At 49.9% G+C, this 27,053-nt stretch overlaps 1 protein-coding gene across 1 annotated transcript in view; it reads right to left on the reverse strand.

Moving 5' to 3' along the window:
- SRRM4 (serine/arginine repetitive matrix 4) overlaps positions 1 to 27,053 on the reverse strand; it is a 143,064-nt gene that overhangs the window by 13,266 nt on the left and 102,745 nt on the right. The window contains exons 2-8 of the mRNA XM_059139776.1: positions 24,854 to 25,000; positions 20,820 to 20,906; positions 18,725 to 18,796; positions 16,014 to 16,040; positions 14,188 to 14,238; positions 10,949 to 11,047; positions 8,049 to 8,205 (exon numbers count right to left, since the gene is read on the reverse strand). Of these exons, the coding sequence (XP_058995759.1) occupies positions 8,049 to 8,205; positions 10,949 to 11,047; positions 14,188 to 14,238; positions 16,014 to 16,040; positions 18,725 to 18,796; positions 20,820 to 20,906; positions 24,854 to 25,000 (640 nt within the window). The remainder of the gene's footprint in view (positions 1 to 8,048; positions 8,206 to 10,948; positions 11,048 to 14,187; positions 14,239 to 16,013; positions 16,041 to 18,724; positions 18,797 to 20,819; positions 20,907 to 24,853; positions 25,001 to 27,053) is intronic.

A 27,053-nucleotide genomic window follows, 5' to 3' on the forward strand; every position in this document is an offset into this window, starting at 1 on the left:
CCACTGTTGTCCAGACCAATGTCCAGTAATCATGGTACCTGTGCCCCTGTTTAAGACCTGGAACCCTCATACCAGGAAACTCTTCTTTGGTATACTGTGGCCCCTTCCTCCGTATCAGTCTTCTTCTTCCCCTGTCTTTACAAAGGCCTACCTGTGGAGCTTGGCATAAAAACTCAGCCCCTGTAATATCTGCTTAATTACTGAGCGGAAAAAACAAAAAACATCTGTCTTAATATGGATTATCTCCAAAATCAAGACAGGAATTTGAATGCTAGTAGTTGATTTGAGAGGACAAGGAACTTCTATAGGGGAGAGGGGAAATGAGATGAGGGAGAAGAAAAGCCAATGAAAGACGTGTTATCAAACCAGCTACCACGGAGGGCAGCCGGAGGACACTCTGGGAGCCAGTGAGGAACTGACCCTACCAAGGAGGGAGCTGGGGTATTTATATGCCAATGCCCCACCACTCGTAGGTTGGAGGCTGCACCCAGTGGGTGTCAGTTCTCTAGGGTGCTCATACTGCCACGTGGCCAACCAAAGCAGTCTTTGCCGGCCAGAGAGCACCTTCTAGAAGCTGGAGGTTGGCCATGTGTCCTGAAGCAGAGAGGATGAAGGGATATAATTGAACAGCGTCTGCTTCAGCGCCCCCAGATTACCACTGGAAAACTGACAGGTCAAGTTATATTTTGTCTCAGCTACCTTTTCTTTAGCCCACTTAGTATATATGTACCCAGGTACATAGCCCACCTGACAGTAAATCTGAATTAACTGCCAACATTGCAGAATGGGGCGGTTTCACATAACAGCTCTATTTCTAGTCTGTGCTGAAGGTCTGACAATGCTGGGTCCACATCCTTGCTGCTCATCATCAGCTCAAGAGAACTGCAGCTGACCGTTTTAGGCTTTTCTGGTGACCAGCCCCCCGCAATCCCAGGTGCTTCTATTAACTGCCAGGCCCCCGAGACCTCTGAGTTTGTGACCCTGTGTTCTAAATGTTTGCCACGACCCTGACCACTGCAAAGGAACCACAAACACAGTACCTCCTGGATGCCCCATCTCTCCCTTCCGAACTATGAAAATGGATGCTTTCTCTTCCCCAGCTTGATCCTTTTCATGCCTCTTGGACTTTGGCCAATGGAAGGAACCAGGAGACCAGAGCCATTAAACTGCATCCAGACCCAGAGGCCATGACAAGGTCTTCCCTTCTGGATCAGGATTGCCAATCTCAGATTTATTTTCCCCCAAGGACAAACTATTTCACAAACTCATAGCCATTGGAAGAAAGCAAACAAGCATTTCCCCTTTAGTCCCAAGGCCCCCTCCAATGTGAAGCTCTGATTTTTTTTTTCTCTTGAAATCATAAGTTGACTCATCTCCTTGTTTCTTAATATATTCAATGTTAACACGTGGGTTCTAATAAGTAATTAAATCCCCCCACCACAAACTCCGGCTCCTGGCATTTCACTGGGAGTCTCTCTCAGCCCTCCAGGGAAGCTGGCACTGTTATTTATTGTTTTTGTTTCAAATCATTATTTAATCAAGAACGGGAAAAAAGGCAACCTCTCACTTACACTTCAAAATTTAATTTCAGCTGAATTCTGAGATCAAGAGGCAGCACGGCCTAATAGGTTACAAAAATACAATCAAGAAGAGAATTCCAATTAAACTGAACAAGTCATTTACTGAGCTTCAAATGGCCCCATGGAGAGAAATGGCTATAAATTTCTCGTCCCCTCCCTGCCATATGGGGGACTGGAAATTCTCATGTGAATATAGAGTTGCGTGGCAGAGCTTTTAGCTAGAGGGTTCTGGTTATTCCTTAAAAAAGAAAAAAAAAATCCTTTTGTTCCACAAAGACATTAGGTTTATTTTCCTTGATGTTGTTCATCTTCCTTTGTTCACTCATTAGGAAGACAGAAAAAAGAATGGGTTTGTTGACCTCTGGGAGTCTGGGTGAGAGGAGGTGGGAAGTGGGGACACAGCCAGATGACACAGTCCCTCAGGGCTGGGGCGATCCCATGGGGCAGTGCGCTGCAATTGGCCTTGGGCCCGAAGAAGTGGCCCGGCCTCCTCTGTCTCTTCCCCTCCTAATCATAGGCAGGAAACTGAGGGAAAATGGAAGCTTCGGGGGCCCTCAGCCCACTGGTTCCTAAAAATCTCCATATGGATCCAGTCAGACAAATTTTACACCAGCCCAAATCGAAATGGAGAAAAATTAAGTTCAGTGTAATGAGTTTTTCATCCAGCCAAATGCATTTGATTTAAGGGCTCATCCTTTCTTTGGAGGCCATGTCAGTACTACTTCTTCCGGTGGTAAGATGTCAGTTTCGTGATAGAACATGGCGGTTTCCTTTTACTCTGAACAGATGTGGTAAAAGTAAAAGTTGACCATGCTATGCCACTTTCCATGAAAAAAACCCAACAACCACAACAGGTCCCACTAAGTCCCCATCTCAGACTGCCTTTCCTCCACATTCTGGTCTCTCTTTTCAAAACTGCAGTGAATGGTGTGGCGTGTTTGAGTCTCTTGGGTGAGCGAGGGCTAAAAGGCTTTTGCAGAATGTGTGAGAGCCTGGGTCAGGGGTCTGAAGGCCAGGGCCACCATATGCTTTCCCCTCTCTGCAAAATGGGATGTGTACCTCCATCCTGCCTTTCTCCTAGGCTTGCTCTGGAATTCACCTCAGATTGTGGACACGGTTAAGCTTTTGAACCCAGAGATATTTCAAAAACATCACATCTGGGTTTATGAGGAACAAGCTTAATAAAACCACTGTGGTGACAAATAATGCCAGCAACGACTGCATATTGAGTGTTAGTTATGTCCTAAGCACTGGGCTAAGTTTCTCACATAGAACTGAAGCTGCATGAGGGTAGGATCCTTGTCAGTCTTGTTCACTGAAAATACTTGTTCACCCCGGTGCCTGGAACAGTGTCTGGCACACAGCAGGTGCTGAATGCATATTCCTTAAATGAATGGATCCCCCAACTCAGTCCATCCTCACAAGCACCCTATGAAACAGGTGTGATTATTAGCCCAAAGTATGGATGAGGACACTGAGGCCCAGGGAAGTGAAATGACACAAGGGGAGTCATGTCATTAAGCACATGGACTCTGGAGGCAGACTTTCTGGGTTTGGATCCTAACTTCTCCATTTCACTTAGGTGCTCGTCATGGAATTGTTCCAGGCCATAGGACATGGCCGCCATGTTCTAGGCGCCCACTAAAAGGAGCATATTAGTGGAAGCTCCCTTGAAGGGCTATTGTAAGAAACAGATGAGGGGGTGCATAGGAAAAATTCAGCCTAGCATCTGGCATATAGTAGGTGCTCAGTTGGCACTGGTGGTTGTTGTTAACCAGGGTTGACCAGGGAGAAAACATCAAGAACCTCAGAGTCTACAGATTGGTCCCAAAGCCCATGACTTCATCACTGCACTCTACTGCCTCCTCTTGTTGACAGATTTCACAAGGAAATCTTTTTGGACCTTAGGTTTTATGCTCTCCTTCTTGTTCTTGTTCCTCTCCTTCCTCTTCATCTTTTCTCTCTCTTTCCTCTTCCTCTTCTTCCTCCTCCTCCTTCCTCTTCTTTCTCTTCTTCTTCCTCCCCTTCATCCTGTTCTTGTCATGGCATCTGCAGGTTTTTGTTGGCGAAGAATACATGGCAACTTTTTAGCCCAAGCTGGAGGTAGAAGGAGGAGAAAAGGAGAAGCCTGTGCTTCTCAACTTGGTCTAGCTTCCATCGTCATAGGCCCTCTTCCAGATTCCCTCTCCAGGGAGAGCAGACTTGACCAGAGTGCCCCATGCCAATAGGGAAAGGGCTTGGCCAAACCTTGGTGCCACCAACGTCTCTGTCATCTAATTGGCCCTGTGGTCATCAGAGTAAGCTTCTGAGACACGAGCCACGATTCCTATCAGTTCCCCTTCCTCCCAACTGAGCCACCTACCAAAGACACTTCAGCTCTGTGAGCCCGTTTCCCTGTCTGAAAAATGGTGGTAATAATTGCATCTATCTCAGAGAATGGCTTTGTGCATAAAATGGCATCAGCAACAACAACTGTGTAAAGCATGGGATGGTTTCTAAAGTTGCATCGCCTTCATTCTAACAAAAGTGCCTGGTACACAGAGGTATCTCCCTTCTCTGTATGCATGAGTCATCCCAATCCGGTGAACCCATCCTTCAAAGCTTAGCTTGAGTGTTCCCTTATTTGTAGAGCCCTCTCAGGCACCAAGACAACACTGTCTTGTCCTTCCTCCGTGGTCCTGCTCTGCATTGTATTTACATCCATCGCCACCAGGGTTCGTAGTCTGGCTATCCGGCAGCTGATGGGGTGGGGACACTGCCTCATCCGAAGGTAGCTGCCCTTGGTACTGATGGCAGTCCCGTACCACTCTAGTTGCCAAACTGTGAGGAGGTCCCGAGGTACCAGGGGAGGGAGGGGGTGGCTCTGGGCACTTGGGGTTAGGGTGGTGACAGGGTCTATTAACCAACTAGTACACAAGGTTTTGAATATTTGACAAACGAGGAGGAGCTGGTACTCGTGGACTCCATCTCAGTCCTAATTACACTTCTCTCACTGGAGTGCAGCTGTCTGTTGACTACCAGACTGAGCTCCAGAATTCGGGAGGAGCGTTTTATTCATCTCTGTCCCCCTGATGCCCTGAACAGAGATGGCTGAGTGGAGATAAAGAACATGAATGAGGCTGTGAAGGGTCCCTAAATCATCTCCTTGGGACACTCCATTTGGATTTGGGATCTGACTGAGCAAGAGGGCTTCAGGTTATCTTTAGCTTACCAACTAGGATTTCAATAAGACACAACCCTGAGTTTGCATATTCATTTATGCAAATATTCCCCCTTGATGTGATGTGCCTGTCCTTGATTTTTTAAAGAGTGGTACATTGGAAGTACCTGCAGTGGAGTGTGGTGGGAGCCAGGGCATAGAAGACCCCTGTGCTCAGGCTCCTGCTTATCCCCAGAACCCCAACTCTTGCCCTGGGATTCTGCTTCCAGCCCCAACTTGAATCTTTGTTTCCTGCTTCCTTTGGCTGATTCTTGCGCAGCACTAGTTTCTGAGTTGTCGCCTTCTCTGCCCTGACCTAACACTAACCAACCCTAGGATCCCTTCCCTGCCTGCCACTTCCCACCCCATCTCAGCGTCCCTGCTCAATTGTTGTGCGTTGCCTTTTATAGGCACAGATTGTCCTCTCTTCACCAGATCCTGAGATCTGACCCTCAGATAGATGTTTTGGGAGATAACTGGTAGATCTGAACGAGTGATGGGATGGATTCTTTGGGGGGCATTGACTCTGCTGTTGAGCCTGGTGGTTGGCATAAGGGAAGATCCTGGGCCAGGACTCTCAGAAAACTTGGGGTCCGACCTGATACCTTTGTCCATCTCTGCCTTTTGCAGGGGAGAAGAGGAATAAGGGTCTAGTGTGGAGGGCACATGGAGGGCTAGACTCGGGGCTGATGCCCCCAGAAGTCAGAAAACCATGAGTGGGATGGGGCAAGCCAGCTGCTTTATGGATGAAGGAATCTGAAAGCACAGGAACTGAGGGGCCCTTGCTCTGGCCCCAAGTCATGCACAGACCAGGCTGGGCCTGGAGCCATACGAGTATTACTAGGACTACTACCACAAGTACTAGTGTGCTAAACACTGTCGCTGCCCCAATGCTATTTCCATGGTCACTCTTACTGCTGCCACTGCTATTCTTAGCAGTGACCAGGAAGTAGCATTTCTCCACTTGTCTGTTGCAATCTGAAACCTTTACTTACACGAAGTCACTGAATGCCCATACCACACCGCCTATAAGGCAGGTCTCATTGTTCCCCTGGTTTTGCAAGTTCAGAGAAAACTGAGGCACAGAAAGTTTATGGAACTTGCTCACGGTCCCACGGTTGGTAAATGTAGAGCCAGCACGCAGGATGCTGTAGTCGGAACACCCACAAATATTTGCTGAATTCTCCCCCTGTGCCAAGCACTGGGCTCAGCCGTTTACAATGGGACTTTGCTTTTGTCCACACAGCAAAGTTTTTGAAGAAGACACTTATTCTCTGCATTTTTTTTTTTTAACAGATGAGGACACAGGGGCTCAAAAAGGTTTAAGTAACTTTCCACAGCTCAGAGCCAGGATCTGATGGCTCCATCATAGCCCCATGTTTTGAACGACTTGGACTTGCCGGAGCCCATGGAAGTCATTTCTCTTCTCTGAGTCTCGGGTTTTCGGTGAGCTCTTAATGTCTGCCCCTTCTAGGTGTGGGTGAGCTTCCAGCTCTTCTGAAAGGGACTGAGTCCATGGGAGACACTGAGGCTTCAAGAACCAACAGCCAATCTTTTTCCTCACCAGCTGGTGTGGGAGGACCCCACTTTTTTTTCTTTCTTTCTTTCTTTTTTTTTTTTAAAGAACATCCAGCCTTTTACAACATCTTGATAGACCCAGGCTGTTAGGAAACCATCCCGGGCAGGTGATCAAACAAGCCAGCTGCTCCCAATGGCACTTTTTAATGAGGGTCAGTGGGGACCACCAAATGGGCTGCCACAAACACCAAGACCAGAAAGACTGGGTGATTTTGACTCACTTCTTCTACCTCTGATAGGCATTTTTGCATCGGTTTCTAACTCTGCAACAATTTCCCTGGGAGAAAAATGAGATCATCACACCCATTTTCCAGGTGAGGAAGTTGAGGCCGGGAGGGGTAGAAGGAATTGTCCAACCAAGCCAAGACTCCCTGGGCCTCCAGACTCTCTGCTGTGCTGGAAAGACCTTTTATAGGACATCAGTGGAGAGGGAAAGGCAAATGGGCATTTTCCATCTTTAAAATACTTAGTAACCACAAGACACCTCTACAAAGGGAGGCCTGAAGACGCTGTGGATGGTTCCAGCTAGGCAGAGGATTGGGGCAAAATGAGACCTTGGTGGCACAGGGTGCCTCGAATGGTAAAGAAGAGTTACCCAGAATGCACTGCAGGTGACAACTTGTGTCAACCAGGCCCAACTAGTGTATTTCATCGCCTTCCCTTCCATGATCTTCCTGCAAGCACCCCGAGCTTCTCCTCACTTCCACCTCACCTGAAATTCTCAGATTCACTCATAGCTAGAGAAGACGGGTCCCTGCCAGCTGCAACTGTAGGCCACGTCAGCATTGTGTCTCCTCCCGTTTGTGTATCTGTCCCTTGAGCATCAACAAAAGGCCTTCGCGTACTTGGTCTTATTGGCTGTCCCCAACCATCCACATGAAAGTGGTATTATTGCAAATTTGCCAATAAGAACACTGAATTTCGAAGGAGGGAAGGGACTTCCCTGAAGCCACGCGACCAGGGAGTAGCAAAGCTAGGGCCCAAGTTCAGCTCCAACCCTGAATCCCTCGCTCAGGTAAGGTCCCCTGAAATTACATTCTGGCTCCTCCCTGTGGACCTGAGGGAGCGTCACGTGATGCCATTCAATGCGGGGCTGCTCAATCGGATTCGTAACCTCTCTGAGTCTTGGTTTTTCTGTCCCATCTGTTGGAAGGGACCAGGGAGAGCAGCCATGCCCTCGATGCCCTGAGACCTCGTGCGGACACAGGAGAGGACACAGCTCAAGCGCTATGAGCTCCTTGAAGGCAAATGCTCATACACATTCCAGGCCGTGTTTATCTGGGTGAAATCAAATCCCAGCAGCGAATCAGTGCTGCAGGCTGGTGGGCATCTGGGCTGCAGACTTCACGGGAAAGCTGGAATGCCTCCGCCACATCAAAGCCCCCTCCCTTCCTTCCTCCTGCGGGGTCTCACACATGCACTCCTGCCAGGGTCACTCTGGAGACCAGCGTGTATTTTCAGCGCTCCCTAGAAAGCCTGGGCACTTTCGTTTTGCTTCCTCCCCCCAACCGAGTGCTGCCAGAGGCTGGGGAATGACCACCTGGTTGATCAATAAGGAGGCCCGAAAGCCAGTGGGGTGTTTGCCCAAAACTGAGTTAAAATGTGCCGTACACTGCCCTGAACTTGTGCCTCCACCTCCCCCCCAAGTGTCACGGCCAAGACTGGCCGAGAAGGCCGTGTGGAATACTTACTACACCCCTGGCCGACAGGAGGCCGAGCATCTGGAGGGGCTGGCTGGGCGGGTGGCTGGAGCGGGCCTCGGGGCTGGCCTTGCCGAGGGTCCTGGAGCAGCGGCGGGAGTGCCTTCGGCGGGACTTCCGCCCTTCCTCGGGGGACCTGCCGCGGTGCCTGGGGGACCGGGAGAGAGAGATGAGTCCGTCTTCGGAAGGGGAGTGTGGCAGAGGGGTGGCTGCGGGGCCTGTAGGATCAGAGGGCTGTAGAAGGTGTCTGGGTGTGCTTGTACAAACGACACCCGCTTCCATCCATCCCTCCTCTGCCTCCACCTGCCCACCTGCTCATTCATTCATTCATCCGCTCCTTCTCTCACTTGTTCATTCGACAAATGTACCTGGCTGTTTAGGGTGCTGGGAACGCAGCTGGGAAGACAGAAAACATCCCGGCCTGATTTGCTTTAACGTCCTGGGTGTGGGACTGTCTGTCAGTGTGTCTGTACGTGACTGGGTGTGTCCATCTGTGTTTGTCTATAAATACCACGGTGCCTGTCTGTGTGTCTTTGCGTATGTGACTTGGCCATCTGTAAGATAGATGCATCCTGGTGACTGTCACCCAAAACTTTTGAAAAAAGAGTAGCTGAAAAAAGTAATGAGGGGGTCTTCTATAAGCTCGTCAGACCCTGGGCTGCCCTGTCTGCATCAGAAAGCGAAGGAGTCTCTGACTCTTTAGAACGGGTGGAGTTCAGACTCTGTTGGCCTGTTAGCTCTGGGCCACAGGAGCAATAAAAATGACACCCTATTGCCTTGCAGTCCTCTCTCAGGGCAGGTCTCTGTCCTCTCTCCAACTTGAAGACACAACGCAAACGAGGCAGGTATTTCACATTCTGCAGATGAGGACCTGGGCTCAGAGCTGTTTGGGGACCCACGAGAAGTCACACAGCTTGTGAGTGGCAGAACCAGGACCAGGGCAGGGTTTTCTGCCCAGGGGGGACTGATGCCTCTTGGTCATGCTCTGGAATGTCTCTCTGGGCTCTGGGCCTCCAGATCATTTTTACTGATGTGGCCCTGGGGTGTCATCAGCTCTCAGATTGCTTGGATGGCCCCTGGAGTGTCAGCCCAACAAACACTGGGGAGCTCAAGCAGCAACACTCCCAGAAGAGCTGACATAAGAAGGGGACCGAGGCTGGGCTCTGCAACTCATCTCCCTAAGTGGTCAGGCGGAGGGCAAGAGACAGGGCAGCAAGCTCTCTGCACCATCCTCTGACCCAGGCCGGCGGGGCTGAGCTGCTGAGAGCGGATTCAGCCTGGGTCAGAGGTCCAGGGCTTTGTCCAAGCTCTGCCAGTCGCTGAGACCTTGCTCGGATGCCTTTGCTCACCATGATGCAGTTTTCTCAGCTGTACCACATCCGTGACGCGCCTGAGCTCAGTGAGCCGATGCCCTCCAGACAAAGGCCAGCAGGAGCATGCCTGCTGAATCAGCATGTTCACGGCTCCTTGCAGGGAGGGAGAACGCGCCCACAGGAAGTGGAAAACATCTCCCTATGAGAGTGTTGGAGAGGGCCTAGTATGGGCGGGTGGCGGGTCACTTTAAGAAACGTTGGAACTGGGGCTTTGTTCTGGATCAGATGCTGGCGGTGAGACTCTCACTGGGTATCTTCATAATCTCAGGGCCTAGTCCAAGGCCAGAGCTCTAGCTGGCCTTGGGAACAGCAGTCCCTCATGTGAGCCAGGACAGAGAGATGCTGGGTCACTTTCGTGTTTTGCATAAAGTTCCTGTGTCATCAGGGCTCTGACCTCACGACTGAGGGGTCTTGGTTTGTCTTGATCACTCAAGGTCACAGAGTCACCTTGCCTGATGCCAAGGCTCTTTACGGCTGTTGGTCTCCAGTGGGGACACCGAGGCCTGTGAGTGACAGCAGCACGAGTCAGGGACGTTTTCCTCTTCCTCAAATGCTTCTCACGCTCGGCTCCACACCGGCAATCACAGGGAGAGACTTAAAAATCTCACCGCCCTGGCCCTGCCTCATCTGAACAAAATCGGGATGCCTAGAGGGTGGGATCCAGGTGTTTTAAGAATTTTCCAAGCTGACTGCAAAGTGCAGTTCTGGTCTAGCTCCTGGTGTTCTTGGGATGATCAAGAGAGAAAATGTATTTGAAACTGTGGCACCAAGTAGGACGTCACCACATATGCCCCCTCTCCTCCTCCTCCTCCTTCCTCCAGACACTGGTTTAACTGGGATGTGGTGGGACCGGGACAGGGGCATTTTGAAATCTCCTCGGTGACATGAACGTGTAGCCAGGTGTGTGGGATACACGTGAGGAAGGATAAAGCAGGCTCTGACATCCGGAAGCTGGCCTTGCTGTGTCTGCTGGACAGCGCCGGTTTCAAACACTGTTCTTTCTGTTCTTCTCGCCCTCCTCCCCCTTCTCCGACAGGCACAGACAATGTGTCAGCCCAGTGTGGGTCCAGGTTAGGAGAAGCCAGACTTGGAAGGCCCTCAGTAATTTGTGCTGTGTGGCCTTTCATAGGTTGCTCAGCCTCTCTGTGCTTAGAGGGACCCTTACAAGAGGGCCAAGTCCAGAGCCAGACTCCCCAGTCCAATCCTAGCTCAGTCCCTTCGTAGCTAGGCAACTAACAAGGTCCTTAACCTGTCTGTGCCGCAGTGTTCTCATCTGTACAACGGGGGGGGGGAACTACTACCTTACTTTCCTAGGGTAGTAGAGGGGATCGTGTGGTGGATTCAGGGAGAGGGCTCAGCCCCCCACATGGCAGCGAGGGCACTTAGGAAGCACACGTGGGCGCACACACCACTACCACTGTTCCTACACACGGAGGTGGCTGGTTCCCTTTCCTCTGCAGGGAGGCGCAGACAGGGCAGTGGCTGGGCGGGGAGACTCCCCTGAGGAGAAGAGCTTACCTGCTCTCACAGCTTGAGGAGCGGGACTCGGAGCTCTGCGACCGCGAGGGATAATGGTGATGACGGTGACGATGGGATTTTCGGGGCCGGCTTCGTGATCTTGGAGGGGGTGACAGGGAGTGAGTCAAAGGAGGAGAAGGGGAGGGGGGAAAGAAGGAGAGACAGATTTTGATCTTGTGGCACACATCATCCTCTTGCATCCAAGTCACTGTCCCTCCAGAGTTGGGCATCTCCCCCTACATGCCCCCAACCCCACATCACCCCAGCTCTTCCCCTGGACGTTCAAGGGCTCCAACCAGCCGTACCAAGCACGAGTGAGTGGCAAGGCTTCCTCTGGAGGAGCCGGCCCGGGTGACTCAGCCTCCCGCCCCGCCGAGGCAGCCCTGATGGCGAGCACATGTGGACAGGAGTGTCACCTCCGCTAGTCACCTCTCTCCCTGCTGGAAGCAGGAGTCTGTGTCGGTCAGGTACCATAATGTGTGACTCAGGTGAGAGCTCAAGAAAGAAGTGTCTGTGCTTCCAGAATATTGGCCTGAGGTTGGATCTTCTAATTTTTCAAGTGAATGTAGAAATACAGACTTTTTTTTTACTATAAAATATTTCTATTTTAAATGGAAGCTCATTTCTTTTTTAAAAGACACTTTGTTTGGGGGAAAAGAAAACACATTTGCAGAGTAAATGAGGCCTTTGGGCTGCCAATTTATAACCTCAGACCTGGAAAATTAAGTCTGGCTTCCTCACATGGAGTCAAAAGCCTACTTTCAGGGTTACAACATCACTGACAAACAAAAATGCTAACCACAATGAACAACTACCAGGGCTACTAACGGTTTTATCACAGGTTACTTCCGCTCCCCCCTGAATGATAAGGACTCAGACGTAGTAGCTGCAGAGGCAGTGGTCACTGGGGATGAACAAGGAATGTCAGTGATTTGGGCCAAGGCAGGAAGCCAGTGGGAGTTAGAGAGGGCTCTATCGGGAGGGCAGCCTGACTATCCCAACACAGGACTCAGGGGTTCTTGTTAATGTAATGAGCAAACCATATTCCTTCTCTGCTTAGAACCTTCCCTTTGCTCTCATTACAAATCTGCACTCTCACCTTGAACCCCAAGCACCCCGAGGAGTCACCCCTCATGAAACTCTCTAACTTCCTTGCATGACTTCTCCTGCCCTGGCTGGGCAGACTCAAGCCAGTCCAAACTGCTTGCACTCTGGCTCCTCTATGTCCCACCGCACGATGTCCCTGTGATGGCGATGATGACGGAAGCCTGCATCTGACACATACTGCCTGCTGGTGCCACAGTCCAATATTTTTCTTAAACAGACCCATCTTTTCCTCCCAACAACCTATGGAGCAGGTTCTCTTATCTCCCAGATGAAGAAACTGAGGCACTGAGTTTAAACTACTTGCCTCACCTGCAGCTGAGAACGGCTACCTCCATTCTTACTCTCTGTCTAGACCCTTCCTCCCACAGGGCACCCCTGCTGACCACCAAGCACCCTCTTCAACGCTGCAGCGGCCCTGGCGCCCTGGGCTCCCAGCGCCCCCCGCTGGGCCATGACTGTCCCATGTCTGTCTCCTGTGTGCCGCTGGGAACTGTGAGCTCCTTGAGTCCAGAAGAATATTTGGCTAACCTCTGTCCTTGGGCCCATCCCAGGGCCTGTCATGTCTTAGGGCCTTCTAAGGGATGTTGAATTCAAGGAGGCTAAATCTCTCCAGCGACTGCTCGTTAAGAAGTAGGCGCGACCACGGGACTCGGCGAGGAGAACCATCCTTTATCCTAACGGCGCCTTGTTTTTCTCGCTCTTCCCTCTCCTGATGCCTGTCTCTGGCTTACGTAACCTAGCAATTTCTGGGACTCATCCAGCTCTTGGCACCGGGGAGGGTGGCCACCTTGCTGCCTTCAAGCAGGCAGTCCCTGCCTCAGCGGTGATGCCCCGCCCCCTCCACCCCTGCTCTTCAAGTCCGAGTCTATCCCTTGGCTCTGTCTATAGCACAGCCCCGTTGCACAAGTAATGCAGAGATCTCTGAGAACACGCACTCGGTCTGTGCTTAGTGTGAATGCACACTCAATACGTATGACCAATAATTGCCTTCAGCACTTGAACTGAACAAGTTTGATGATCAGGAAGTTGTTCCCTGAGCTCATTCAAAGCTCTACTGCTTCCTTCTGGAGCATTCCCCAGACCCCCTGGGGGGTGGCTCAAATGTCCTCCTTTGCTGAGACCTTGGATGAAGTGACCCTTCAGGCAGCAAAGCGGGGCGCCCTCCCTCTGCATCCCTGTCTCTTCCTTTCCCTCCCCAGCAGCCAACCACCTTTCATCGTATTGCCTTTGATCCTTACTTTAGAAGCTTCTTGGCGGGAGATAAAATATTAGTTGATTGGAAAACACATGCACTAACATTTGCAGGGTATAAAGTAGGTGGGTTGTAACTGCATTTACTTTTAATTTCTCTGGGAACTGAACTCTGCAGGCAGCGTTAGCTGATTTGAATTTCTACTACCAGCCGTAAACCGTGTACCAGCTGGGGCCCCGAGACCAGGGGTAGGAGCTGCACTGCCCCCTCCGTGCTGTACGCCCCAGCAGCCCAGGCTCAGACTCCCATGCACACTCACGCCTGTGCCCGCACATGATCATGTCCCACCACTACTCACGCAGCCGCCGCACACCTGTGTGCACCGGGAAAAGCCACACCCACCCTCCCTTATGCAGTAACGCACACAGGTCAGGAAGCAGTACACACGCACTGTGCAGAGAATCAGCACCTCCGGGCACACTGTCTGCCTCTGTGCTCCCATAAGCAGGAGCCTACAGAACGCACTCGTGTGAACACAAGTGCATACCACACCCACGGCACACATCCGTATCCACGATCACACAGATGTCTGTAGGGTGGAAAAATGTACGGGGATCTACAGACAAGATGCATACTACACACACTCTCCAGAAAGATATCTACGTGACGCCCGCCAGGCATACAGATGCATGGCACTCGCTTCTATGCACCCATAAACGCATGTACACACCCCGTATACGCGGCCTTGTGCACTTACACGCACCCAGACCCCCAGCTGCAGTGTGTCGCACGGTTCTGCCTCTCCCTGCCTCTGTTCCTGTCATCCCCCGCCCCTTCTCACTCTCCCTGTTTCTTCGGCAACTCCAACACACCAGCTGTTAAGAGGCCAGGTTCCCCCGCTCCCCAGACTGGAGGGACTGTTCTAGGGGGCTCTACTTACTGTTTTTTGTGCCTCTTCTCATCCCTCCTTTTGCTTTTTGGGCTGGAGGAGCTAAAGGAGAAAAGGCCAATTAATTAAAGATGCAAAATGCCAGTTACAGATAAAAAGAAACAAGTAGTGAAAATGGTTAACACACAGTGGCCACCGGATCCGGGCAATTTGGGGACAGACTTGCTCATCATTTCCAAGACCAGAACAGTCACTGACGCTGACTTCTCCACCCAGCAGGGACAGCTATGGACACGGACCCGCGCACGGACTGAGAATGGGCTGTGCTGAGGGCCACGGCCAGCTTTGGCAGCCTAGTAAGAACAGTGGTAAATAAGGTAATACTTGCCATTTTTCGAGGACTTCTTACAAGTGAACACTCTGCTAACTACTTTTTGTCGGCAATCTTGTTTTATTCTCCCTGTAAGCTATGGGGAGAGGCACATTTAATACGTACTTGTTTTACAGATGGGGGAACTGAGCCTCAGCTAGGCTAAGAAACTTGGCCAGAATCACGCAGGGAAGCTGGGATGTGGCCCCAGATCGTGCTTCCCCAGAGCCCATGCTGTTGACTGATATTCAATCAATTTGTAAGGGAGAAGAATGCAATACGCGGGGAGACGCTTGGAAGCTTCTCGAAGCTTGGCAGATGCAGAAATGTTCCGTGCACAGATATTTAACTACCCGTGTTTGTTTTTTAAGTCAGAGGGCTGGGGTATGGGTCCGGTGGACAGTGATGAGTCGGGGTCCCAGCATCTTCTGCTAGAGGCCCCAGGGGGTGGACGCTGTTTGGTTATACTGGCTTCAGAGAGTCCGCCAAGGACACACAATGGGCCTCAGAGAAGGGGAAAACCTCATCCAACTCATCCGACTGAAACGGCACCTTGACGTTCGTTAGCTGTGCGATTTCTCTCCACGTCTGAGACTCAGCCTGGGCAGCGGGCGAGCCCAGAACCTCACTGAAAGATCCAGGTTCCCGCCCCAGCTCTGCCGCTCAGTCGCTGTGGGACACAGGCAAGCGACCTGTCCTCGGAAGACCTGGTTTCCTGGACCGGGAAGTGGCGCCATTGCTCAGGCTGCTGGGCTGAGAGGATGTGACACTGGTGATCGCCCTCTCCCTGTTAACTGGATAAACAGAAGGGCTCTGCACTCGGCCAGCTGCATCCAGATGTGGCTCTTACTTAAGACGCCACCCTAGGGAGTTCCGATCCGCTGATGGATCTGGGCTTGAGTTTTGGCTCTGCCACCTGCCTGTGTTTGTGGACACACCTGTCACACCTCCTGCCTGAATCTCAGTTTCCTCATCTGTAAAATGGGAATAATAAACATAGCCACTGTGCTGGGTTACGAGGGAGATCAGTAGAGATTAACCACGCATGCACACAGCGTGGGGCCCAGTGCAGGATCCGATTTATAGCGAGGACCCCATCGGCGACAGCTGTTTGTGCTCACTTGGTGTTTCCAATACAGTCAGAGTTGGCTTCTGTCCTTTGGCCAGGATCTGGGGAGGCTCCGGCAGGATGGGGGTTGGGCTGAGGTTTCCTGACATGCCCCAATCTAGGATTTCAGTGAGTGCTAAAACGAGCAGACTCTGACCAGGGTAGTGAGACTTTCCAGGAAGGGGCATCGGCCCAGGGGGCTGGTCAAGGAGTAGCCATCTGACCTGATGGAAGTCAAAACCTGGCTGGGAACTCTCAGGGAAACCAGCCCATCTTGAAAGAAACTGAGGCCCAGGAAGAAGGAAGGGTCGTGCCCAAGAGCACACCCCAGAAGCTGCCTAAAACCTTTTAGGAAAGCAGGAAAGAGAAGCAAGCAGCCAGAGGTAAAAAGATTCTTACCTGTGCCTTCTCTTCTTGGAGAATGACCTGATTAAAGAATTAAAAGGGAGAGAGAGAGGGCGGGCGGGGAGGGAGGAAGAAGGAAAAAAGGGGTGGAGGGAGACAGGGAGGGAGAGAAGACAATAAACGTAGGTGAGCTGAGGTTTGTTTTTTTCCCCGGGACAAATGTATCGGTGCGTCTGTGATCACGCGACACGGGGGTCGGTCGGGACACCTGGCGAATCCTCCTCTCTCAGATTTCAGACTGTGTAGACCATATGGGAGACACTGGTTTGCATTTTGAATTTCCAGCCCAAACGACCAGTGCTTCCATCCTCCCCTCAAACTGTCTGTGAGCCTGTCTCGGATGGGGGTGGACGGGGTGGGGGGCGGGGGGAACTTACGGGAGTCCTCTGCGTCCTCCCCGACCCCCAAGCTCAACTTCACCTCTCCCTCCCTACCACTGGATTCTACAACACCACCCTCCTCATCGTCAGGGACAACCAGCCCCCTGTGTGGAACGTTCACTGTGTGCCGGGCTTTGTGCTAAGTGCCTCTCACACACAACCCCACTCAGTCTTCACCCAAACCCTTGCGGTTCTACTAACAACCGTTTCATAGACACCAGAGCTCAGAGAAGTTAGTTAAGTTGCCCAAGGTCACACAGCTTCGCCCAGGTAACTCCTGTGGATTCTTCAGAGCTCCATTCACCGCCTTGTAGCATTTTCTGATTCCCTCAGCCTGGCCGGGCGCCCACTCTCTCCTCCTGCAAGCGTGGGTGAGCGTCTGAGCTTAGCCTTGTAACACACCCCTCTGCATGTTATAATTATGCATCTCCCTGACTAGAACATGAGCCACTCAAGGGCAAGGGCTGGATTTTGGTCACTGCTCTGCTCCTGAGGCCCGGATTCCTCATTCATGACACATACTGGCTATTTAATAAATAGATGTGAAAATGGGAATTTTTTTTTTTTAAGCCCTGAAGTCATGCTAATTGGGGGGAAAAAAAGACAAATCTCTAAGCACTCCCCACCCCTAGCTCTATCTTCAAACAAGTCAACTATCATTAACCCAGTGTCTCAAGACCTTGGAGAAGCCAGGCGGGAAGAAAGGTGGTGCCCAGCAGGCGCTTTGGAAAAGATCAGCAACGGTTTCTCCCCCTCCTAATCTCCTGTTTAAGGGTCTCCTTCCCTCTCCACCTCCACCTCCGGGGCTGGCTGTGGCTGGCGGAAAAAGCCTGTTTTTAACCCTCTGGCACAGTCTCTTTTTCATGAGGAGCAACCCTAGACTGAGAAGCCACTTGAGTTCTGCAACAGGATACGGAAAAGCCCCCCAAACTGGGACTGATCGGTCAGCATAGGAAGGTGACAGGATGGCAGTCTAAGCCAAGGGCAGGCCACTGCCTCCACAGGGGAATCCCCCACTGGGAAAGGTTTCTAACACCACATTAACAACCTTTTGCTCCCTGACTTGCCCCCGTCTTGGGTCAAGCACAGACTCGGCATCAGCTGAAATGTCTGGGCGGGCAGCGGACATGGCAAGTGAAACTGAACTGAGTTGAGACCATTCGAGCAGCACGGGCTGAGACATGACCACACCCCGCCCTAGAAAAAGCCACTCTGGGGCAACTTTGAACCAGGGGTGAGAAGCAGGGGGAATACCCCAGCGAACCTTGACCTTTGGTTCCACTGTGATTTGTCTAAGGGCACAAGCAACCCAGCACCGACAGAGGGAGACTGGAAGACTGGGCTGAGCAAAGAGGAGACTCGCACCGCTCTTTCCCTGGCATCTGCGGCCAAGCACAGCGAACAGCTTATGGGGGAAACTTCACACTCCCTGCCCCCAGGGGCCCAGCAGACTTCGTCACTGAGGGGGGCTTAGTGGGGCCCTAGCAAAGCACAGCAGCTACGCTGTCTACATGCACGGTAACCGCTCAGCCTTGCGGATGGCTTCCAGTGGGAAAATCGGTCCAGTGAAGACAGCCGCTGGTTTTACAGAAGAACTAGAAAATCTGTTTTTCATTGCACTATCTCCCAATTATAAAATGTTGAGTCGGCACATGAACCACAGATATGAGGCCTCTGGCGTACAACCTTCTAGTCCTTTCTTCCCCATACATGTGTGTGTGTGTATGTGTGTGTGTATGCGCGTGCGCGTGGTGGGCACCTTTTGGAATGTGTGTCCAGTTCACGATGCCCCTTAACAACCACCCACGAGGGTGTATAATCCCAGAAGCCGTGTTTACATAATCCCATCCTCAAGGACAATTTGGTTCAAACACAGAGCTGGACCTTGGGAATTTAGCATGAGGGACAAACAAGACAGAAAGCTTCAATGTCTTGTGGCTGGGCCGGCCACACGGAGGGAGGGGCACCAGGGGCAGCCGGGTCTCCCCACGGGGGACAGGGACTGTGTATTTTCCCCGGGTGCTACCAGCTCCCCACTCCTTGGTTCTAGATCCTCACTGGGGCCTGGCTGGTCCCTGAGACATTCCTCTCTCCTTATCATCAAACAAACCCCCTTCCGGCTGGAGTTAGCTTTAGGGGGCCGCGGGTCCTTGCAACCAGAGTTCCAAGTTACACAAGGAAAAGGAAATACCAACACACAGATGAGTATCTTACCTAAGTGAAATGATAAGCTTATCACCAAGTGAACTTCCGGTGCCACCCAATCTCCCCTAACCGCCAACCCACCTCGGGGCATCCCCATTTGCCAAGGCAGAAGGATAATACCTGTGTCGCTTATGTTTTTTGGAGCCTTTCTTCTTCTTTTTCTTGACAGGCGATGGACTGTATGACGGGGACCTGAGGCGGGAGAAGACACCGTCAGTGGGAGCTCCTTAAGGACCAGGGTTGGCTTCAGCGACCCTTCCCCAGCCCCCACCCAGGGTCTCCCACACAAGGAGCATATCAATCCTGATACTATCAGTACTTGCATTTATTGATTTGCTATAATCAGATTTGCATTTTCTCCCACCATCACTCTGTGCTTTACATGCATTATCTCACTTTATCTTTCCACATGCTTCTTAGGCAGGCCTGACGGTTACCTTCCTTTTACATACAAGGAAAGGGAGGTTCAGAGAGGTAAAGTGACTTGCCCAAAGACACACAGCCAGGAAGTGGCTGAGCCGAGATTCAAATGGATGACTGGGGCCTTGGTCTCAATTCCTTTATTATCCCTCCTGGTCCAGCCAAATATTTTGTGTCTGTTCTTCTCCCCCCTGCCTTGTGCCTCCTCTCAGATGCTTTAGGTCTTTCTTCTGCCTTACCCTAGCTCCCTGGTAAGACTGAGCCCTTGTGTGGTCAGCATGGTGCTCTCAGGGGTTCCCCAAGAAAAAGAACCACCCCAGGACCATGATTCTGATTCTGATTCAAGACAGGTTCAAGTGACCTGAGTTTCAATCTTCACTGAACCCCCAACTCATGAAGTCATCGTGGGCATGTCCCTGCCCATCTCTGGGTCTCTTATTTCCCCAGTGACAAAACACTAAAGTTGAAACAAGTGAGTATGCCAACAGCGGCCTCTAAGAGAGCAGGCTGGGTCGACACAATAGGGAGCAGTGGGGACTGTGGCAAACCAGAGAGCATATGCTTCTCTGATCAGCCATAGGTTTCGTGTGGGAATGCAGCCCTGGGCTTCTGGAACACCTGCCTTTTCAACAGAGGTCACCAGAAAAACACAACTCATGTGAAATCCCCTGGTTTTTCAATGTCGGCCACCAATTGAAAAGACAAAAGAACACCTTGTAGGTCAAACATAACAAATCTACAGGGGGAATCACAGGGTTCAGAACAACCTGACTCTTAGGAAACCACCACATCTGTCCCCAAACACGTGCTCAGTGGACATTTACTGAACGAACAACTGAATTAGTAAAGCCTGACTTCCTTCTTTCAAATGTTCTGCCCAGCCCTAAAATCAGGAACCTCAAGCCACTTGACCCAATTCCTCCCGTCACCCTACAACATAGGGACCTCATTCACATTCCCTTCTTGGTCTTCTTTGGGCCTGTCCTCTTCCAACCAGGCTAACGGAGTGTGGAAATGGCAGAAACCAGGAAAAGCAAGTTGGGGCGCGAGTCATCCAGACACTGCTCTCTGCTGCCCCCTGCAGGCTTCTTCAAACATTGCCTCCCCAAAACCCACCCCTCTGGGTCTGGAACACTGGACAAGATTTTAGTCTAGACAGTGGCAGCTTGGAAGAAAATCTGGAAATACTTTTAAATTAAAAAAAAAAAAACTAAAAGGAATTTTACATAGAAAAAAAATCAATGGGGTACACAACAGTTCACTGCCGGCAAAAAATATAGTGTCCGCTTGTTAATTGTTGGCATTTACCTGCTAGGTGGGAATAGCAGAATCAACAGACGGGCCTGGGATCCCTGTAAATCCTGTCACCCTCCACCCTGTGCCTTTCTTTTCTCCTCTCTGAATGGAGACAATACTGTTTGTCTGGTAAATCACAGTCAAAGGTGAAAGACATCATTGAGATCACCAAGCTTAAGTTCTCCAAAAAAAAAAAAATCAATATTCATGGTCTTGATTATGCTGATTCACTCATCATTTACGATGTGCCAGACACTGTGACAGCTCCTTCCACATCCATTTTTCTCCATCTGATTCTCACAAAATGCCGGGAGATAGTTACTACCAGTATTTTATAGAAGTGGAAACAGGCGCAGAGAGGTGAAGGGTCTTGCTTAAGGTCACACCACTAGTTAAGAGGCAGAGCGGAGGAGTCACTGTTTGACTCTGAAGCCCACTGGACCCCTATTTTGTCCTCTCCCCCATCCTCAAGGTTTCATCCTCCTTTAACGATGCTCACCTCCTTCTCTTCTTCCGGGTGGATTTCTTCTTTTTCTTCTTTCCCCTGGAGGAAGGTGGTGGTGTCAAGTCTTTGTGGCGGGAGGCACTGTGGAGAGCACAGAGGTGGGTGTGAGAGGACCCAGGATGCTCCCAGCCCCCAATCTGGGCTGTCGCAGCCAGGGAAGAAGGACCCAGTTCCTCGGAGGATGAAGGACCCATGGCGAATACCGAATTACCATCTCAGGGCTGATTTGGCCATCCTTTAGATTAAGTGCCTCAAATAAGGAGTTAATGCCGACCTAATGAGACAGACGCTTCACCGTTACCCAAACACCAATTGATTATTTAAAATAGAGTTACAGAGGTTAACTGCTCCTTAATAGATTTATTATTGAACTTGCAAATGGCTCACCTTGGTAAATAAATCACTTTTTAAATAATTAATCGGCAGTTCAGCCCCCCCTTCTCCCAACACTTCATGTCCGTAGTTCCTGTTAGAAATTTAATAGGAGGAGGAAGTTATGTTAAGTAGCAGCTGATTATTAAAAGTGTATTTGCCGAGGTCTAATGTAATGAGATACATATCTTATATCGCTTCACAGAACCTCAAAAACCTCTGCTCTTCAGGAATAATTATTTCCCATTCAATTAAATTCAAATGCCCAGGCTGCCGTTAAATGAAGTCAACTTATCTCCTTCTATAATTGGGGCAGGCTCCAGGGATTTTTTAAAAAACACTATCCCATGGCAAAAGGAGATGGGTTTGGGATGAAAAACTGCTCGGGAAGGGAAACGTGCCCTCCCCGTTGAACTTGACCGGGAAAATGTAGTATTCACAAGAAAACCATTGTCATCATTGGTGGTAACGCCACTGCCCACTACCGTTTAATTTGTTTATTACGTGTCAAGTGTTTGATGCTACCTTTATACTCACAAAAACGCTTGGAGGATGGTACGATTCTCAGGGTCTCATTTCACAGGTGAAGACTGTAGGGCACCAAGCCTTGAACCAGCTTGCCCAGAGCTGCCCAGTGAGGGATTTCAGGGAAGGCCTGAGGGAGCCCCATCCTGAGGGCTTTCCCACACAGCCAAGGGCCTTCTTGAACCTGGTTATGCAGACATTCCTTTGGAAATTGCCCAGTGCTTTCAAGACCGTCATGCAATGTGGTCATATTGAATTCCATTCTAAGGTTCTGGATCATAACGGTTAGTTAAAAAAAAAAAAAAAAAGTACCCAAGTGAACAAACTGTATGTGAAGGTTTATGCATTGCCAGTAAATGAAAATCATCTAGGGGTGCCTGGGTGGCTTGGTGGGTAAGGCCTCTGCCTTCAGCTCAGGTCATGATCTCAGGGTCTGGGATTGAGCCCTGCATTGGGCTCTCTGCTCAGTGGGGAGTCTGCTTCCCCCTACCCCTCTCTCTGCCTACTTGTGATCTCTCTCTCTGTCAAATAAATAAATAAATAAAAATCTAAAAAAATAATCATCTAGCTACATGGAGAACATTTTTAAGGGAGTCCCTTTAAACAGGTTAAAATAAAATAAAATAGTACCTAGCTCCGTAACTACACTCACGTGTTATAAAGCACGAAGAACAGCATACACAGCCAGGAAGGGTACAGGCTGGTGGCATAAATCCAGTAGACCCCATCCAGATTTTTCTGGCAACAAGTGCTCGACACTAAATGCCTGTTGGGTGATCAAAGGAGGGATGAATGGATGAAATAATTTAGTCTCTTGTTAAATTTTCTTGTCCACATAAACACTTCTCAGGATGACTGTTGCTAGGAATTTGTGAGGAAAAAAAAAAAATTAAGGGAGAAATACTTAAGAAAAAAAAAAGCCCTTAAAACTGTGTCTTCTAGGGGCTCCTGGGTGGCTCAGTGGGTTAAAACCTCTTTCTTCCGCTCAGGTCATGATCCCAGGGTCCTGGGATCGAGCCCCACATTGGGCTCTCTGCTCGGCGGGGAGTCTGCTTCCCCCTCTCTCTGTCTGCCTCTCCGCCTACTTGTGATCTCTGTCAAATAAATAAATAAAATATTTAAAACAAAACAACACTGCATCTTCTAAAATAGAGAGAGAGATCTCATTGTTTCAGACAATTATTCTCACTGCTTTCTAGAATGCCGGGGTTCCCAGGGAAGCAGGTTTGGGAACTACTGTCTGACACTCCTACATGAGTGATCAAGGAAAATGGGGCAAAGACCTTGAACTGGGATAGATTTGAGGTTTGAGAAAGGGGAAAATCAACCCCTTCCACAGATCTCAAATGCCTTTATCTAGGTAGGGCTGCACTTCCTCTGCCTTTTTCTTCCTCCTGTACCTGTGTGCCTAGGTGTGCCATCCCAGCAGTGCTGGAGGAGCCAGGTTAGTGGCTAAGTAAGTAGACTGTGGTTACATAAGGAGCAGGGAAATAGGCAGCCAGTAAGTACGCAGTGATGCCCTAAAGCGGTTCAGTATGCGGTGGTCCAAAATACAGAGTATGCAGCAGTAGAGAATGCTGGTTCTAGAAGCTGCCACATCTGGATTTACGTTCCTGCTCCAACGTCCTAGCTCAGCGACCAGAGTATCATTTTCATGACTTGAGAAATAGGTACAAAACATAATACCTGTGTCTAAGAAATGAGGACCTCACTCATGGGATGTGCCCCGGGTGTGGCACGGAGCATACATGTAAATGTCCTTTCTAATATTATAATTATGCATAATAACACAACTACCATTTATTCATTGATTATATGCCAAGTGACTTTTATGTTCACTTTTAAATTATCACCATGATGCTGTTTTTTTGTTTTTGTTTTTTTTTTTAATCATGTCAGAGAGTGGGTCTTCTTCAGAATTCAGGTTCTTAACTAGACAGGCCTGTTCATGGGCCTCAATGGTCTAGGAATTCTCAAATGGTAGATGGAATTTGGGGAATATTCCTGGAGCATATACACTTTCCCTGGGGCAGCATTTCTAGCTTCCACATAATTCTCAAATGGGTTTAGAACCTCTGCTCTAGGAAACCGAGAACTCTAGGACACATAAGAGAATCTGGACCAGATCGGGGTCCTCAGACTAATCCTGACCCTGCCATGTACTGTCCTCAGCTTCCACATCTGAAAAATGGCTTTGACACCCTCTGATTCAACAGGAACAGTCAGGGATTATATGTGGGGCACACTGCTGGCAAGGACACTAAATTCATTTCCCGCCTGTCACGGAGTGGGTAGATGCAAACCCCGGGCAGCAAGAGGGTGCTGAGTTAGTTTCAGGAGTAGGAATACAGCTTCCAAACAGCTGGTGAAACCAGATTATAAAGATTGTGTTGTTAATAAATCAATTCTCCAGAGGCCAAAAACAGACCAGGCTTTATATGTGCATGGTGTAAAATTTAAAAATAGATTGTTTTTTTCATTAGCATGTGGCTGGTGTTGGTTTAGGATTTAAGATCAGAGAGACCATAGTTCAAAACTTCACTCTGCCCCTTACTGGCTGCCTTATTTTGGGCAAGTCTTGTTACCTCTCCGAGACTCAGGAAAATGTTGTGTCTTCAGGTCACAGCACAGTGCCCGTCACTAGTGGGTGCCCAAGCAATCCTGGATGTAAGGAATGAATGCAGACAGTGTGGGCTGAAGTCATGACCTGGAATTCAGAGGCTCGTGGAGTCATTAAAATGGACAGGAACTAGCTCTATCATTTAAGGCAGGAGCAACAAATTGTGGACCTCCAGGGCCCAATCTAGCCTGTCTCCTATTTTTATACATAAAGTTTTATTGAAACACCTCTATGCCCATTTGTTTACATATAGTCTGTGGCTGTTTCGGTGCTATAATGGCGGGATTTTGAGTAGTCGTGGGAGATTCCATCTGGCCCTCACACCTGAAATATTTGCCATCTGGTACTCTACAGATAAAAAAAAAATATGCTTACTTTTGATTGGATTTCAGGACCTGGAAGAAGAACTTGCAAAAGAAAAGTGGGTGGGAAGAGTGGCCAAACTTCATTTCTGCAGCCTCAACTTGAACTTCCTCACTGGACCAAAGAGAGGGTGGGGGCAGCATCTCACCTGCGTGCTCTGGCAGGAATGAGCTCCCGGCAGGCCTTGTCTCTCTCCCAGCAGTTGGTGCCCAAGGCCTCAGTGGCCAGATGTTGGCTCAGCTTTTCTGAGGGTCCATCCTGAGCTGGAACCAGAGGATTGCTCTGGGGTTCTGTCCTATAAGGGAACAAATAAAGAGGCAAAAACTGTTAGGTTATGACAGATTCTTTTATTTTTTTAAGGGAGAGAGAGAGTGAGCACATGAGTGGAGGTAGGAGGGGCAGAAGGAGAGGGAGAAAGAGAATCTTGACTCAGGGCTCCATCTCACAACCCTGGGATCATGACCTGAACTGAAACCAAGAGTCGGATGCTTCACTGACTGAGCCTCCTGTTGCCCCCAGATTCTTAAGGCTCATCATGCATTCACACACATCCTAATATTTCCCAATTTCCCTTGCAGTTAGGTTGGAACCATGAGAGATGATCTCAGGCCACTGGTCTCTGGGTGGGAGTGACTTGTGTCACTGCTGGCTTGAGGCAGTAAGGACTGTGTGCCTTCTCCAGCTCTCTCTCCCTCTGTTGCAAAGACCTTGGAGGCCACATACCCTTAAAGGTGAAGCTACCTGGGGAAGGAGAGATGCCTGAGCCGCGCCAGACTTTGCATGTTAGAAATAACCCTTAGTCGGGTTAACCCACTGAAACTTAGGGGTTTATCTGTTACTGTGGTGTTGCCTGGCCTATCCTGACTAAACCACAGGAAGAGGCTGGAAACCAGTTTCACTTCCTTGCTCAAAATATACGTGGAGGCCAAAGGGTGACAGGATTAGTCCCAACTTCCCTTCGCCTGTTCCATCCCATTTCCCTGTCTTATCTCTGTATGGAATGGAGATGCCTGGATTCAAACGCTATGCTCAAGGTTTAGTAGATAGAGGACTCAGTTTCTCTGTCTTGCAGTTATTCAGTGATTAAGAGAGGGAATAACATTAGTCCTTATATTGTTGAATTGTTATGAAAATAAAAGGCTGTTCCATTTCCCTTTACTTCCCTGTGAACCAAACCTCCACTCTGGCATCCTCAGCAGGTATAAGAACATCTAGTTCAGATGTGATCCCCGTGAAGGCCTGAAATCCCCTCCTCTACCTCTGAGAAGAGCCTCAGGCAATGCTGGGAAACTACCTGAGTCCCACCTCCTACTTTGAGTCTGGAAAGGGGAAAGAAGTCGCCTAGGTACCCAGTCTTTGAAAACACTGTCACTCATACCTCCTTGCCCCCCAACCAAGAGGAGTCAGGAGCTGGAGAGACATAGGTGGGTTTGGCACCAGCAAACTTCCTTTCCTCCTTACCCTGCCTACAGAGTCCAGACCAAGCCCTGATCAAAGGCGTTAGCATTTCTCCCACACCAAGCGCCTGCAGTCAGTGCATCAAGACTGGTTTTATGACTCAGGATGAATGTATCTGATAAGCCCCCTGCTCCTTAGGGCCGCCTGGAAAGCAGGCCAAACCAGGTCAATATTGAAGGAAGGGCAGCAAAACACATCCATCTCTGTCAGTTGCTTATCAGTGCATCTTCAGAAGCGGAGCTGAGAGAGGCTGTAAGCCCAGGAGGGATGGAGATTATTGTCAGGGCTGTCCAGACATCCTCACTGCCACCCCTAGGCTTCCAGAACTCCAGGCTTCTCTATATATCTCCTGCCCTGCTTCTCCTACTAAGGCGGTTCCATTCCCATGCCTCCAGTCTATTCATGTGGAATGCTGTCCTGGCTCTTCTCAAACTATTTTGAGCTTGCAGTGTCTTCCCAGCCCCCAGCAAGGCTTGCCTCTTCCCATGCTTGACCTGGCCTGGTCTAACCTGTGTCCAGGCCAGTTCTAAGAGTAGGAGTGCAGTGAATAACAGGGAGATGCACTCTGTGATAACGAAGTTTACATTTTGATGGGGGAGCAGGTATAAGTGCATACGGAAGTAATAATAGGACTTACTGAATGGTAATAAATAAGAGAATAAGCCAGTGGAATGGGAGGGGGTGACTGCTCTTTTGTACAGAGTGTCAGGAAGGCCATTCTGAGGAAGTCACGGGATGGAAGCTTAAAGGATTAGGGTATACCCCCGCAGTCTGTGGTCGTTTTAAAAATGTGTTTACAGATTCTTTGACAGCCCTATCATCAAAAGATGAAACCTAATTTCCCTCCCTTTGAATACTGGCTGGGCTTAGTGAGTCACTTTTAATGATCA

This window comes from Mustela lutreola, chromosome 11 (genome assembly GCF_030435805.1).
Source record: "Mustela lutreola isolate mMusLut2 chromosome 11, mMusLut2.pri, whole genome shotgun sequence".
NCBI lineage: Eukaryota > Metazoa > Chordata > Mammalia > Carnivora > Mustelidae > Mustela > Mustela lutreola.